Raw genomic sequence first — 16,885 nt, 5'->3', positions numbered from 1 at the left:
AGAGGAAGAGAATGAATGAATTCCAGAGGCATTATTGGTTTGGAAATCTCATAAAACTCTGTGAAATGTGGGGCATGCCAACTGTTCGCAGGCAGGAGCCTCGCCCTTTGTTGCAAAGCTGGAGTGGGTTTGAATGTGGGGTAGGGGCTCTCGATTTGCACTTGGTACGGTGCATTTCGCCTCTTCGCTTTGGTTCTTTGGGGCGGTCCCTGCTGAGTGCTGGGGACAGATCCGAGCGGCGCGGGCAGAGTTGGCCTTGGCTCTGCCAGCTCTTTGCTTTTGTTGTTATTTAGCTTTCCGAGTGATCGGGCATCTCTACCAACTGTGTGACTGACAAGTCCAGCGAGCGACTGGCCAGTCTGATTGCTTTCATTGCTTCTAACTTTCACCACACCAACCCAGACGAGCTGTAAGAGACAAAGTTAGCAGAGGAATGATACACATCGCCCTGCTTTTAGCCCGACTGCAGCATGACAGTCTAGTGTTTCCACTGGACTTCCAGAGCAAACCACACCAGGCGTGGAAGAGAATCTATATGGAAAACTCGGAGCTTTTCATGGTTCCAAGTGTTACTCGAAGAACTAACTTTTCTGCACGTGATATGCGAAAATGTAAAACCAAAACCACACCGTGTGTGTTATAAAAGCACGAACATTTGTATTTTATTGTGTTTTTTGCTACAGATGCTTATGCTTTACTGGCAAATGCATTTTTTTAGTGGTAGTCATTTAACTGATCCTCCTTTTAACTAGACAGATACATACAGGGGAAATAAATACACAGTCGATCGCCTGCATGTGAAATATCTACATTAGCAGTCACCCAGCTCTGTTCAACACGTTGAAAACACCCACAAAACTACTTCCAAGTACACCCCTCGGCCATCCGCAACAGTTAGTTAGTAACAAGTCTATTTACTGAGGGCAACCAAAAAGGGATTTGCAGTACTACTGCATGCTGACAATAAAATTGGTGCTGGAAATCTTTTACATGGGATTGAATTTGTAGATAGAAATACGATTGGAAAATAAGGTAATTCAAACGTCCTTAGTCAGGTATCAGATCACCTCTTTCCCCTCCATTCTGTAAACCATCGGTGTTGCTTTTCAATAGCTCTACGGGATTATTGTCAGGGCACTAAACTCCGGCTCTGGAGTTTACCTAAGGAATTCTTGTCTATTTAGAAATATTCACTGTCTAAATGTCCCTGCTAAAGATCATTTTAACAAATGGAAATGTTCAAGTGTCATAGCACGATTGACAATAAAGCGCGTTTGGTATACTGGACAGGTAATGTTTGTTTCAAGATATTTTAAGTTCTAGTCAATAACTTGGATTCGCCCAGGAGCGAAATATTTGACGTGCAACACCTTGAACACGTTTAATTATGGGGTAGTAGCAAAGCCAGGGCTCCCAAGTAATTAGAAAATACTTCTTGGGAGACAGACTAATCGCTTTTCACGGGGCACGTCAAGAAATTAACCTCTAGGCAAAGCAACTTTAGATCAGCAATATCTGATCTCATTGCTGGATCCACTGGAGGATCCCAAAAGGATTTGCTGCGTCCTTTCCTTCCAGACCCTCAAAGATACATTTACCCCCAACACAAGCCACCCACAACAAAACCCTTCCCAGTATTTTCAAGTGTTAGGGTTTGGGTGACACGAAAGCAATATACAGACACCTTGGTTTATAGGCGGGGACCTGACATACGCGAAGGGCTGACCGTCTCTGTGGTCCTAAGGACTGAAAGAGGAAATAAAATCCAGGAGTAGGCGTCCCAGATTTGTGTCTAGCGGCTCCGGAACGTAGCTTGATCCGCATTTCCTTAAAACACGAGTAGATTGTGCTCCGTTAAATGACTGAGCAGACAGGCGTGTGCTTTCACCCTCCCAGTCAGTCCATCTTGGCATTCCCCATTCGACTCCAGCTGTCGAGCACTAAAGATAGCCCAGAATTACCAATGCTAGGTCAATAGAACATCCTCATCATCACCCTCCGCGTGCGCGGGTACCCTGCCTTACTCTGCGGGGGCTTGCTTCGGGTCCCCCCCGGCTGGGCAGTCCAGAGCTCTAATTAATGGGGAGGAGGGGGGGGGTTGTTTTGCTTCGTTTTAGCGGCAGCAATTGCAGCGCGCTGGCTCCTTGCACCTGCGAAAGCTGCACCGCCCAGGGCAGCGGCCCAGCGAAGTTGGGAGCCGGTGTGCAAAGCGGGGGCTCGGGAGCCGGCCCCGGAGGAGGGGATGGGCTCTGCAGCCTGCGGCAACTTCCCCTGCTCCCCCCCCCCGGCTCTTCCTCCCACAGACCCGCGCTCGCTCTTCCCTGCACTCCCGTCGGCCGCCCAGGCCTCCTGCCTGCGCGCACGGCTCGGGTTCCCCGCTCCTCTCCGGAGCAGGGGCGGGAAGGCGCGGGGCGGTGCGGGGGGAAGGGGAGGGGGGCGTCTGTCTTTGAAGCCCCGGGCAGGAGCCGGCCTGCTTGTGTTTGCGGTTTGGCCCCTCGCCTTCGTTTTGTCTTTGGCGCTGGCCGGCTCCGGTGCCCGCCGACCCCAGCACTTGGCTGGCCCCTCCGGGCCGGGTCCTCTCCCCGCCTCTCGCGCCCTGCACGCGTGGGCCGGACGCGGCCCCAGCTCTCCTGCGCGTCATTGACCTTTTCGGTGACTTTCACGAACCCCAGCCGAGCAAAGATCCCGCGGATCGCGGGGGGAGAGGGGGGGATTATTTTTGTCCTGTCGGGGGGGGGGGGCGGATTGTTTAGGGCGCTGCTGAGGAAATCCTGAGCAGGCGAAAAGAATGAGATGGTTTTAGTAACACCGAGAAGAGCAGGGAGTGGGGGGGGGGGCGGGGGGAGACCCACTTTGAAACTACACGGGAGCCCCCCCTTCACAATGATAGACCCCCCCTTCAACCCAGCGACACTTCCAGCCCCATTTTCGGGTTTCAAGGGATTTCTCTCTAAAGACAAAGACAAGCAAACGGACAGAGCGGCTGCATTTCGGTGCGGACATTTAGCGTTTGATTATTTTGATGAACCCCCCCCCCACCACAACTTCGGGGCTGGAGGTGGGGCGGAGGGGGCAGGATCGCCTCGCCCGGCCTGTCAGTGGGAAACCTCTCTGTTGAATATCGTTTCTGAAGCTGGAATACATGATCAAAGGCTTCTGTCCGGCTTTCGAGGGAATGATTCAATTATCATGCCCACTTCTGTCTATTGCCCCGCCGCCGCAACCAGCAGCACCGCCTCGCAGCCTGAAAACGGGAGCCAGCTCCTCTGCCCGTTGTGTTTGCGCTGTTCTTCTGCAGGCTGGATTTCGGGAGCAGGGCAAAGGAGCGAACTGAAGGGTTGTTCTAAAATTAACTCTGCATCCGATTTTTTTCCCCCCTTGCAAATCAAGGGGTTGCAGGAAAAGTCCCTTTGTATCACCGCAGCTTATTTAATATTATTTATGCATTTGTGCAAGGAATTGTGGGATTTCTCCCTTCTCCCTCCCTCCCCCCTATGGTAAACAATATGGAAATAAAAAAAAATTGTATACTGGAGGCTTTTCTAATGAATCAGACAAAGATATAAAGCGAAAGAGATCAGCAGGGCAAGTGGTGATGTATCTATCTGTTGTTTAGGGGGTGAGCTTGTTCTGCATGCTCTCTCGCCTTTAAACACACACACACACACACACACACTCGAGGAGAGAGGACACTATTGCTTTAAAAGAAGGGGGAGGGGGCTGGTAGAGAGAAAGGGGGGGCTGCTGCTGTCATTTACCAGAGTGCTACTGTATCACGTGTGGAAATGCCTTCTCTGCCATTGGCCGAAGGCACGTGTCTAGGATACCGGGCTTGCAACGTCACTTGAGGGGCTCTATTAAAAATAAGAACAAAAATCCAGAGTGAAAGTATTTCAGGTTCAGTGTAAGTGGCTTCTAAATTTAAACCCAAACCACAGAGAGACCGAGAGAGATTCTTCCTAACTCCTGCCATGTAAACCTGGAATATTTGATGCAAAGAGGGTGAAAGAGAGAGACCTGCCTTGATTGTACATATGTCTCGGTGTGTCTCAGCCTGCGTGTGCTGTGTGGGGAGAAACACACACCCTCTTCTAGATCCTCTCTAGCGAAGCAGGTGTGGCAGCCCTGACTTTCTGCTTCTTCTTCTTCTTCTTTTTATTTTTCCCCTCGAAGGATCTGCACGGTTGGTTGGCTGGTTTTTGTAGGATCCTGTCGGGCTCTGTTTCTTGTAAAAGCCCGGAGCTGGAGAAGGGAGAGCGGGGGGGTGGTGGGGAGGCGGATAGGGCTGCTCATGAAAGTCCTAACGATGCCTACATTCTGGGGCAGAGGATGCACCGGTTTGCAGAACTGAAAGGCTAAGAGGCAGAAGGCAAGGCCAGGCAAAGGGGAAAAGCAAAGCAGGGGAGGGAAGGCAGGAGGATTTAAAACGCCGCTTTTTGGAAAAGTTGGAAGACACCCGAGGCTCCGGTTCTGCAAACTCTGGATGTTGAACGCTCTTCGGGCGGAGTGGAGCCAGCAGACAAACAAACAGACCTTTCCAGACCCGCACAGGCACACGAACAGGGGCCGGGGGGGGGGCTTCCGAAGAGGAACATTTGGGGGCTTTGTGGTACAGCATGGAGGAGAATGACCCCAGCCACAGGGACGATGCAGCCGAGCAGCAGCAGGAATCCAGCAGCGGCAGCGGCAGCGACGCGGAGCCCAGCAGGCGGAGAGCGATGATCCTGCCGGTGGTTCTGCAGGCGCCCGGCAACCACCAGCACCCGCACCGGATCACGAACTTTTTCATCGACAACATCCTGAGGCCGGAGTTCGGGCGGAGGAAGGAAACCGGCACCGGCAGCAGCGGAGGCAGCAGCGGCAGCAGCCCGGAGCAGCTGCTCTTAGCCGGCCGGGAGAACCGCAGGAGTCCCTCTACGGCGCCGGGGGCTGGGGGGCAACTCACCGGCGGAGGGGGAGGCTCTGCGGGCGAAGGAGAAGGAGGCTCCAAAGCCCTGGCTCTCAATGGGGGAGCCAAGAAAGGAGGCGACGCCGGGGCCGTGGACGGAGCCTTGAAATCCCGGGCGCTGAGCGGCGGCGATCTCTCGGTGAGCTCGGACTCGGATAGCTCCCAAGCCAGCTCCAACACCGGCAACCAGCCCATGCTCTGGCCCGCCTGGGTGTATTGTACCAGATACTCGGACCGGCCTTCTTCAGGTAAGACCGCGCCGCCGAAGTAGCCGAGCCCTTGGCAGGAAGGTTGAACCCCAGGAGCCAGCCCAGCTTCCCCTTCCCTTCACCCCCTGGCGCCACTTCCCCCTTGATCGGGCTGTTTTCCACCGAGCCCCTCGCCTCCTCTCTGTGTCAGCCAGCCAGGGAAGCCCAGCCTGATCTTTCCACAAGGCTGTTCAGAAAATAGCTGGTTGGTTGAAAAGCGAGGAGAAAAAAATAGAGTAAACCCAGGTTAAAAAAAAAAAAAAGGATTTCAATGTAATTGAGGATGTTTTTACTCCAGGCAGAGCAAAATAGAAGCGGATCAAATAATTCCTCCTCTCTCTGCACACACAAAGCGACCAGCGGTTATCTTTGCTGGGTCTTAAGACAGAGAGGGACGGTGCTAGTGGGGGGATTTGGTTTTTGGCATGACGTTAAAAAAGAAAAGGTGGGAGAGAAGCCATTAAAGCCCCTTCTTTGAACTCCACGGAGATCCTCCAAGGAATCTGCCCATCTTCTCCCTTCGAGTAAAACCCTGCGGTTTGTTTGGAGGGTGGGGAGTGGAATTCAGATGGTCAGCTGCCTAGCCAACAGGCCTTGCATTGTACATTTCCAAAACCCAAATATTGTGTTTATTGCTTTAAAACAGGCCTTTAACTCGGCGCTGTCTCCTTTCTCTGATTTGCTCTCTGTAATTTTCACACGTGTACTTTAGTTCAACTCTTTAAGGGAATAGGGAAGATTTCCAGGGGATGAGGAAGTTATTTCAGAGGCTGAGGGAAAGCGTGCCTGCTGGAATGAGATTTCAGAAGAAACTTACGAAATCCCATCTCTGATTAGAGGTTTAACACCCACGGGGTGAATTTCCTTGTATTATTGCAGGGAAAGCAGTAGTGGATCTAAGGTTTTGAGGGTTTTTTTTTTAAATCGATCATAAAAAGAATTAGAAACCTTTTTTTTAAAATGCAGTTTTCCAGGCTTTAAACCAGAATTTTTTTTTAAAAAAAAATCTATTCACAAAAAGTATTTTCCAACTGCGATTAGCCAGTCTCGTCCCCACCCCCCCAGCCTAAACTGTTGTTCAGTTGAAGCAAGGCATGTAGGTTGGGTTTAAAATTAGTTAGTAATAAATGAGAACAAACTCCACAGCTCCAATATTCCAGTCTGAATTGAAATTTACTCCATTGTTCTCCACTCCTCTCCTTTGTTAATATTTAATTAACATATATCCTCACAATGGCACAGGACAGAGAGAAAAGCCTCCTCGGTGCTGTGTAGAATAATATTCAAGAGAATTAATACAAAAATAATAATAATTAGAATAGTTCTTTACAGCGACATTTGAGCAGTGCAAAACGCCAACCTACTCCTTGTTACCATGTAAACAAACGTTTGGATTTCTGTGTTATCTCGATGTAAATGTAAGAAAGAGGGTTTCTCCTGAGGAGATAAAATATAAATACACAGGCTTCTAGGTGTCTCTTTTACTTTTCGGTAGTGAAGCCCTTCCTGAGTTTAAAAGAGTTAATACAACACGTTTCTATTTTTAAAAATCCCAAATAAATTGTATCCATTGCAAGACTCTATTTTTCTGCCGAAGTGTTTTGGGTAAATACAACGAGAGAGGCCATTGGGGACACTTCTTTTGAAAAGGGAGAGAATTACACCACAGCTCTGGACACTTTAAGTTTCCTAGACAATGATATAGCCAAAGAAAGGGTGAGATCGAAAGTCCTTGGCAAAACTGGGTGGTTCTTCTTATTTGTTTCTTTCTATGTCGAGCACAACGTGGGGATCGATTTGGAGCAAAGAGAAAGAGACAAAGATTGTTTTTTTTAAAAAAAGATGAAGAATATGTCCAACCCATGCCTTTGGAGCTGGGCTGGTTGGTTCAGGTTATGGAAACATGGCAGTAAACTAAACAACAACAACCCCCCCTCCCTCCCCCCCAAAAAACAAAAAAAACCTGCCCCATAGGCATAGAGGCAGACATACGTACTTTAAAAAGAAAATCACAATCCACCAGCAGCCTAGGAATTATTGATGCAAGAATCCCCGTTACAAACAGGGCTCCATTCCCATTCTGATACCTTGTGTGCAATAATTAGGACTTTAAAACAGATATATACATAAAATAGAGCGGGCTCACAGAGAGCCTGCGGAGGGGGAATTGCAAACAGGAAAATGGTTGACACGTTTCCCAAGCAGAGCGGTCATTATGTGGCCTATTTGCACTGTCTATTATATATAATGAAGCTGGGAACTGATCAAGCCCGCTAGATTCCCATTTTGCATTGTGCAGGGTGGATCCACTTCCTCGCTGGTTTGGTCAGGCATATTTCAGCCTGTGGCAGGACACGTCTTCTGCCCTTTGATTGACTTGTCACCAGCCAGAAGCCTTTTTCCTTATTGCTTCAAGCCCGCGGTTGGAAACGGTGTTTACAGTTTGCTACCCGCAGTAATGCTGACGTGTCCCGGTGCGTTTAGAAATCTGACTTTGCAGATACCGGATGGGTGCAGACCTGAGGGTAGGGCCGTGTGTAAGGGGCCCAGGAGAACTGTCAATTGACCCGGTCACCTCTTTGCGAGGGGTGTCAGGAAGCTCGGGTGGGCCAGGCACTGAGCTCCCAGGGCGCTCCTGCAAAGCCTAACACAAAATCAAGGGGTCACAGAGAGAGGGAGAGAGCGATCCCCATTGCTGAAGCGGGGATTGCTTCTCCCCTGGCCAAAACATGCACTCCCAGAAACAATGCTCCGGAGATGAGAGGCCGAGAATCCCCCCAGGAAGGACCTTCCAGAAATGGAGCTCACAAATACACAGCAACCTTACCCTACCGCCTCTCACAACCCACCCCAGCCCCACAACCTCCAGCTCAGTGATAGGGGCCTGGCTCCTTCTTTGGGGGGGGGGAGGCCTTCGAGTTGCAGCCCCCGGCAGATGAGCCTCTGAGTCCCCCCGATGGTTGTTCAAAGGGAAACAATGAACTTGGCTGGATGTGACTCCCATGTCTAATGCAACAGCCCAGTTGTGGGAAGTGGCATTTATCGAGGGGCTTAGGCCCTGTGCCTGCCTCCCTCCTGCCCTCTTTTCCCCTCTTGCAAGAGACTCTGGGGTCCCAGGCAGCAGCCCCCCCCTTTTTGGTCAGCAGACTGCAGACCCCGAATTCCTCCTCCTCACGCACAGGACGAGAACGTCTGCCCAGCTGTCCTCCCCCACCCCCACATTCAGTGAAAGGGGGGAGGGGAGATCTCGCTCTGCCTCTCTCCTGATCTAGTGACTTTAGTTTGCAACTCTTACCCCAAAGCAAAGCAAAGAGAGGCTAGCGGGGCAGGACAGTCACGTCCTGGTCTCTTGGCTGGGCCCAGAGTCAAGTGGCCCCCCCACTAGAGGACCTCAAGTACTCAAATTCTGATGAGGGCTGAGATCATTTCTCCCACTAATCATAAGATGTTGCAATTAAAAAACCAAATCAACTCCTGGGCCCCCTTAGCACCTCCCACCCACAGCCCTGTCACTTCTCTTGGGTGTGTGCTGATTATTATTTTTGTGTCGCCCTCGACTCCAGGTCCCAGATCTCGTAAACCAAAGAAGAAGAACCCCAACAAAGAGGACAAGCGTCCCAGGACGGCCTTCACCGCGGAGCAGCTGCAGAGACTGAAAGCGGAGTTTCAGACTAACAGATACTTGACCGAGCAGAGGAGGCAGAGCCTGGCTCAGGAACTCAGCCTCAACGAGTCTCAGATCAAAATCTGGTTTCAGAACAAACGAGCCAAAATCAAGAAAGCCACTGGCAACAAGAACACGCTGGCGGTGCATCTCATGGCCCAGGGACTGTACAACCATTCCACCACATCGAAAGACGGCAAGTCAGACAGTGAATAGAAAGGGGGCCGGGGGAAGGCCGGGGAAGGGGGGGGGGGCAGTTTTCAGTCAAAGTTTTTACAATGCAATAATTTAATTAAAAAAATAAAAATAAGGGCCAGTGTATAAAGATTATACCAGCATTAATAGTGAAAATATTGTGTAATAGATATAATTCTGCAATATTCTATGTATATATAATTTACAAGGAAGGTGTAAAAATCCAAAATATCTGATTATAAAATATTTTTGGTTTGGTTTTGGTTTTGGTTCTATGGAGATTTTAGATGGTATCTTTATGCATTTTTTTAAGGCTTAAGTTACGTTTTTATAGACTTAAGCGCTGTTTTCATGGACATTGGACACTGTTTTTTGAAATTCAAAAAAAAAAAAAAAAGAAAAATTAAAAACAAGTTTTGCTGAAGTCCAAAGATTTTTATTGCTGCATTTCACACGACTGTGAACCGAATAAATAGTTCTCCGCTTTGTTCGATGAGTTTTACCATTTCTTTTTTTTGCGTTTGGCTTTGGGGATAGAAAATAGTCATTTCAATTTAAAAAAAAAATGTAACAGGGAGAGAATCCCCAAGGCATTGTATTAACAAACCTGTCCAGGATCCTTTCTTTCATTTGTGCTCACTTCTTCATGGGGTGAGCTGTAGGGTTTACAGTGACTCTGAGAACACTGGCCAGGCAGGGGTAGGGGATCAAGGAGTTTATCTGGCGTTCAGTTGGGTTTTTTTCCCCCCCTTCCTCATAGCTTGCTTGGAAAACTTTTGAAGAAAACATCACGACTTCCGGGAGTCTGGCATAGGAAGTGAACAAACAAAACCCCCCGTTTTCCATACAGAGGAGACTTTGCTTTGCGATTTTGGGCTCTGCCGTGCGCCCGCCCGTGTGCACACGCAGCCGTGTACACAGACCTGCACAGCCAGCCCCCCTTTCCCGTTAGCTCCTCACATTTGGTAGATGAGACGCTTCTCCCTGGAAGGCGTTGCCCTGTCGCTGGAGTTCGGAAAGTAGCCCGGGGTGACTTTTGCAAAAGGCTCTGGTTTGCCTCTGGAGAAATCTACACCAGGCCGCAGTGCAGAGCTGCTGGCATTTGGAGCTGGGGAGTGCGGAGCGCCGGCTTCCCAGGGGCAGAGCCGAGCAGCAGAAAGTCCTGGGAGGACCAGGCTCGTCACAATCTGACTGAGAACTTGTGGGTCTCTTTGGGTATACATTAGTATTGAGCTCCCCTGCTTGTATCCCTGCTGTGTACACAGGATGCTGAGTGCAAAATTACTTAGCATGGCTAGTGGGTAAATAAAGAACTTAGCAAACTTCTTGGGTGAAAAAACTGTTCAACCCAGCAACTTTGGATCTTAACTGGAAAAAAAAAAAGAAAAAAAAGAAAGAAACAAAAAGAAAACCCCACACTGAACAGTATCAACCGCACAACCGCATCCAAAAAGCCTCTTCCTGTCCGATTGCCTCCACACTGGCAATTCTGGCCCAGGAAAAGACCAAATCCGGAGGGGTAGAGCTTTGGGGGAGAGGAGGATTGGGGGCATTTATTTCAGCCCCACCAACCTCGATGATGAGTAACACGTGAGAAGGGAGGGGAACTCCAGTGTCCTGTTTTGGTCAGAAAGTCAGGAGATCCCGTCTTTTATGTTAGGAAAACCAGTAGCCTAATATTATCCAGTGACAAATATCTGTCAGGCTAGAATATGGGGGGACAGGTTTTAAACGGAAGCTATCTATTAAACTGAATAATAACTATGAAGAGACAGTCAGTGTAAATAAAACATTTCTTGCCATTTGGGTTTTTGTTTGTTTATTTTCCCCCATGCAATTATAGTTTTCTGATTTGAGAACGTGGCACCGTGTAAACTAAATATTTTCATGGTTTGTAGGTTTGTTTTTTTTAAATAGTTCTCCCAGTTCTAGATTCCCCCCCCAGTCCCCGGTTTGGAAAAAAAGTGTCCAAAATGTTGGCCAGAGACACAAGGCACCCTGAGTGGGTGTGTATTGTACAATAATTCAGGACTGTAGTCTCCTTGATGATTGAGGGTAAATTTATCGCTTTGCCTTAAAACCTCTTTATTTCACAGCTATACTAGATACACATTGTACATATTACTATAAACTTTAAAAAAGAAGCAAACTATAAAATAAAAACTGTAATTTTAAATTCTGTGAATAATCATCAGCTGCTTAGGAGACAGGATTAAATGACATTGCCTTTTAGCAAGAAAGCAAAGATTTTTTTTTTCAGTTTATAAAACGTGCATTTTACAACTACAGTATCAAATATTTATAATCTTATGAAATATGAATGTTTCTATTTACAACTGTGGTCTCAAAATTGTGAACATTCTCACTGCATTTTGTGTGTTTAAATTCTTCAAGATTGCATTAAATAAAAACACTTTATTATGAAATACACAACGTATGCCTTAAAATGTTGGAATGGTGTTTATATATATAATTTATACAGATATATATATATATATATAGTGTATTTCTGAGTCTTGAGAGAATTGTACTGGCGCCCAGTTTAAAAGTACTTGGTGGAGAGTAAAACACTTGTATGGGTGCGAATGGCAATTTACTAGATGGACAATTTTGCAACCAGGTGTTTAATCAATTTCTTGAATAATTTAGAAACTTTTGACGATTCACATATAAATAAACTGAGGGCAACAACGTCGTTAAAATAATCACAACTTTAAAGTCATCAATATTCATTATATACAAATATTTTTAAAAGAAGAAGAAAACGTGCTTAATTGCATACATTGTTAACAGGTTTCATCTTTTCAGACTTTAAGATAAATATTCAGTTGGGTGATGTTTGGAAAACTCTTGTAAACGCTGTTCGCAGCCTAAAATGATGCATACTCGTAAACCTGAATCCAATGTAGTAATGTAATGTAAGTAATGACAGTAACTTCAGTATCTTAATTTAAAAAACAAAACAAAAAAACCTGATACCCTGTAAAAATGTTTCTTTATTATCACTTGAAAGTTGCAGCAAAAGTAATACCTTTTTAGGACAGGCTGACAAAGACAGATAAACAAAGTGGTCATTTGCTATGTTGAAACAGTATGAACAAATTCTCCAAATATTTGAGCCAATTTTTCTTAAATAGGGCTAATTTAGGAGAAAAGGTTTAATATCCAGAATCCTCTTATCAGAATTTGTTCCTGCTGTAAAAACATGTAATAAATACAAACTTTTTTTTAAAAAATGGATATTGTGGAAAATGCTGTTCCACTGGCAAATGTCTCCAGTGATTTAGAGAGAGCCTCAGAAAGAAATTGTTCCAGTATTCCACAAGTCGTGTTAATTCTTTTAACCTCCGAAAGTAAATAAGGGTTTGAACTGTACATGGACAGCCAATTAATTGTAATAGATAGCGAGACTGGAAAGCGATCAGTAAGGAAGCAGGATTCTGGATTTACATTTTTCAAAACTTCTTGCATGTGTCTTTGAAAGGATTGTATCAGGCAAAATACTGAGGCAGATTTTCTTGGGGGATAAAATAAATGTTTGCTGGGATTAAGAATTGCTACTAAACTGCAATTTAGATCTGCATTGAAAATAGTTGCATTTGTCCATTTTAACAAAGGAGTAATATCTCTGAGTCATTCTTCCAGTTAGCTTTACACCAGGGCATTTCTAACGAAGTCAATGGGGCTGCACGAGAGGAGGATTTGGCCCATCTTTTAAATGTGTAAAGGGATAAACTTTACACCGGTCTTACACCATCTTGCACACCAGGCAATAGATTGTGCCACCAATGATCTCTTTAGAGAATACATTCACGAAACTGCCAGTCAGTCACAGGATATGTATTTAGTGTTGGGGGGGGGGGGGAGTATAGAAACTTGGCTAACTTTTCACGCCCTCATTTTTAAGAAAGCTAGTACGATCCACAAAAAATCAGCAAGGGCAGGAGCAGAAAATGTCTTGATGCTGGCTGGATTTTATCCAGTCCACGATGCAGAATATCTGAAGAAGGCAAGACCCGGTCTCTTGAACAGAGAACAGAGAACCTAACGTTTTCTCCGCCCCTCGCCCCCCGATTTGTATAAAAGCTGCAATGAAAAGATATACATTTTTCACTTCTAGGTAGTTTCAGGCCACTTAAAGATGAGCACTGAAAAACGAGAGCAAGCGACTGCCTGGTGTTTTTGGACTTACAGCACAGCCAAGTTAGTCCTACATGATTTTTAAATTTAAAATTAATGTGACAAAAAGAGATACCGCCCCAAACCCTTCCTGCAATCATACCGATAACAAAGAACTAGCTCTGTAACAACCTTCCAATTGAAAAATAACCCTCCCAGGTTCGGAGAGTACCGTTACATGTTTTATAACGCATGTGAGTGCACAAACTCTGCGTTCTTATATATATATAGTGTGTGTGTGTGTGTGGGGCGGGATTACGGTAGTAAAATATTCAGAGTATTCACGCACACCGAAACCAACACACACACAGAGTTCTAATGTATATTATGTGCAAATTGAAAAGAAATGCATGTGTGCATCCATACACACGCACTAATGCTAGTGACTACATTTTTGACCTGAGTGTTCTTTTGACACTCCAGATTTGAATGGATTTCTTCGTCCCCTAACCACAGGTTACGTGTTCTTCTCACCGAAAGATGCGGATCGTTTGTTTTAAGCAAACAACGTGGTATATCGTCACATGGACAGGTCTATAAGAAAGTCTTCTCAGAATCACGCACAAATACATGAACAACCTATTTGGAGCCTAACCAGCTAAGTGCAAGCACTTAAAGCACCGCGTTTATTTTTTTGCCCAAGAAATGTTTTCACAAACAAAACATTTATAAGCACTACAATCTGCGCCAGGTACAACTCCACAGTTGATGTAGTGTGTTACACAGGCAGTATACAAACACATACCCAAGCACTATATATGCAAATGTCTTCGCCGTTTATTGTGTAACGCATAACAGAGTTATGAGGGCGAAACTATTTAGCGAGCTCGGTTTTGTGGGAAAAAAAGTAATTCTGTATCCCGCTGGTTTAATATCCGACCTCAACATTCAATCCCCGCCCAAGCAGCTCTCAAAAGTGCCCCTGGGATGTTTGGGTATCATCTCCAAGCGAACAGCTGTGATTGTGCAATGCTCAGACGAGGAAGGTGAATAACAATTTGTTACAAAGGGGCACAACTCAATTTTATCAACAAATTTGCATTGATTTCAAAACAAACAAACAACGTTGCATTTAGGAGATAAGGAGCTGCTGTCGGGACACGTTCTCTTCATTGCTGTCAGAGCAACAGTGGATGGCCCACGCTAACACCAAGCATCATTTTTTAAAAGCAACACAGGACGAGATCAAGCAGTAAGAGGATGACATTGTATTCAGGTCTGGAAAGGAAGCGAAGTCTCCTCTGTCCGTCGCTTTACATGGGTATTGTTTTTGTTTATTTGTTTGATTATCTTAAATCTTTCCTGAGATCAATGCTGCCAGGATTTACACACACACACACACACACACACACACACACACACACACACCCCAGTGTAATAATGTAGCAGGACGTCACCATCACTCCTTGAGTGAAGCAAGCAGGGTTTGCTCGCACTTTTTTTTTTTTTTTGCTCCTATGATGTCTCTGCAAATTGAAATGAGACTTTTTGATGCCGTTGGTGTTTTTCAGTCGCAGTTACATCCTCATGCACATTTGGTACCAGGAGCAAACTGATCGTGCAGCCAACACAGGAAGTTTGCCAGCGCATCGCTTGTTTAGCAGAATGCAGCCTCCTTTCGTAGCACACATCCACTCAGATAAACTGCCTCAAGCAGTCTGTGAACTCCCAGGAAGTATCCTAGCTAGATCCGGGCAGCCCCGGTGCACAGGCACGGAGATATTTCTCTCTGCATTCACTATGCCGCCACCACCACCACCTCCCCATCACTATGGTCTCTGCACGGGCTCAATTTGGGCAGATATTTCCTGTTGGAGCGACTTTTTCTTAAGTAGCTAAACAAATCTTTCATGGGGTTAGAACTGCTCGCTGTGTTCTTTAAACCACGTTTGAAGGACGGGGAGTGCAGTTTTTGAACATTAAAGAGCTCCCACCCTGGCACTGTAAGGTCAGCTCGGCGTGTCACATTCGTAAGAAACTCAGATTGAAACCTACAACTTCAGGTTCCTAAAATATTTCCAATTCACTTTGCTCCAGGCTTGCATCCCGCACTCCTGTCCCCTGTGTGGATATAACGCTGCCCTGCACAGCGGACATTTTTCAAGTGTTGCAGGTACAGGTTTCCGAGCAGCGCAGGCACTGGTGCTGATCTATATGATGTGTCACACACGAGCGTATTGTAGGTATTACACCACGCACCCGAGACGAGCACAGCCAAACTGCAACCCGCACTCCTGCAACGAGCAATGCCATCTCATTTCACTTCCACCACCCCTTCCGAAGGCGCTGCAGCTTATTTGGAAACAAGGACAGTCCACGTGAAAAAGAATTGTGTAGACCCTAAAAAAACCCTCAAACCACTCTCCAAGCACCAGAGGCAAGCCTAAAGAAAACTGCTGTGTGGGTGGGAAAGAAATGATTCGTTTCAGATCAGCCCCCCCCCCCCTTCCTTCCTGGCACTGTACACATGCAGTTTAAAAGAGGCACGGGCTTTTCCAAAATCGGTGCAGTCGCAAATGTTTTCTGTCTGGCTTCCCTCCGCCCCGTCGCCCATTTTTTTCTTCAGGACCAAAAAAAAAATATATATATATATATATATTTCTTAAAGACTTTGCTTTCTGCTTTTAACCCCCTATTGTCCTGCAGCAAATTGCTGGGGTGGGGGTGGTGCGCCATCTTCCGCCTCTCCCTTTTTGGCTGGGTAATCACAGCATCCAGCTGCCAAACGGCAGGTCTTCTAGCCAGCAGTGTCGTCTTGGTTCCCTGGCAAACGCCAGCCAGGCTACAGTGGCTTTGCAGGAACCGCTTGTTCTCCCACTTTGTTCTGGTGCTGATGGACATTCCCCCCGCCATCCCCGACCCCCAGATGCCAACTTGCTTTTGAATCCCTTGCTTTTGTGGAATGTGCACACCTTCATCTCGGAATAGTGTCCCTGCCCTCTGGAAACAGACCCCATCACAAGGAAAGGATGGGAGCTCCTCCATGCCCACAAAGCTTGTCGATTTCAGCCTGGCTGCCAGTTTTAGAACTGCCCCCACTCCCCCCCCCCCGTTCTGCATCATGCACTGTAAATGAGAGCAAAACACCCCCCCCCCCCCAGTTCTGTTAGTGGAGCCACCAGTAAAATCCAGTCCCTGTATCGAGTATGCAACAGCAATTGTTTCTCATCTGCGATGGGGCTTATTTCTTATGAAAATGTATTTACAGTTTAGGGGGGGGAGGGTTGGGGTGCGGGAGCAAGAGAACGAAAATACTCTTGGATTTAAAGAATTAAAGGGCGAAGCCGCTTGTGTGATCAGAAATGAGCAAGGCAGGCATTAGATACTGTTTTCATTGGACGGTTGGAAATATTTCCATTTCTTTATAAACTCACTTGGAAGGGGCGGTTCGTTTAAAATCTAATGTTTACTCTCAAAAGTTGACGAGCAATGGCTCTCTGGCAAACGCCCCTCTAGTATCTGACCTCCTTAAACCCACTGGCTACACACTCTTATAGAACTAACACTAAATGATCATTTTGGGCCCGATCCTTCAGTGTTCACTCGAGGAAACTCCCACCGAAGTCAAATAGTTTTGCCTGAGTAAGATCATAACACAGGGCTAGATTCTAACCCCCGCGGAAGTCAGTGGAAGTTTTGCCAGGATCAGGG

General features: G+C 46.6%; 1 protein-coding gene across 1 annotated transcript; it reads left to right on the top strand.

The window, feature by feature from the left end:
• Nucleotides 1-4,537: 4,537 nt before the first annotated feature.
• EN2 (engrailed homeobox 2) lies at nt 4,538-11,934 on the top strand. Its single transcript, XM_067542802.1, has 3 exons — nt 4,538-5,196; nt 8,760-9,056; nt 11,849-11,934. Exons 1-3 carry the CDS (start codon nt 4,617-4,619, stop codon nt 11,932-11,934), a joined length of 963 nt encoding a protein of 320 aa, XP_067398903.1. The 5' UTR covers nt 4,538-4,616.
• The last annotated feature ends 4,951 nt before the right edge of the window (nt 11,935-16,885 follow it).

The sequence above is a fragment of the Emydura macquarii genome, unplaced genomic scaffold, assembly GCF_026122565.2.
Source record: "Emydura macquarii macquarii isolate MOO-44397 ecotype Brisbane River unplaced genomic scaffold, CSIRO-AGI_Emac_v2 contig_719, whole genome shotgun sequence".
NCBI lineage: Eukaryota > Metazoa > Chordata > Testudines > Chelidae > Emydura > Emydura macquarii.
Note: the sequence above shows the minus strand (reverse complement) of the source record. Positions and strands in the feature narration are given on the sequence as shown.

What these genes read in the sequence shown, in the direction of transcription:
- EN2 (XM_067542802.1), top strand. Translation starts at nt 4,617, where the DNA reads ATGGAGGAGAATGACCCCAGCCACAGGGACGATGCAGCCGAGCAGCAG. An exon ending in CTCGGACCGGCCTTCTTCAG is followed by an intron (nt 5,197 to 8,759) that starts GTAAGACCGCGC and finishes CCTCGACTCCAG; the next exon opens with GTCCCAGATCTCGTAAACCA. An exon ending in TTCCACCACATCGAAAGACG is followed by an intron (nt 9,057 to 11,848) that starts GCAAGTCAGACA and finishes CATTGTTAACAG; the next exon opens with GTTTCATCTTTTCAGACTTT.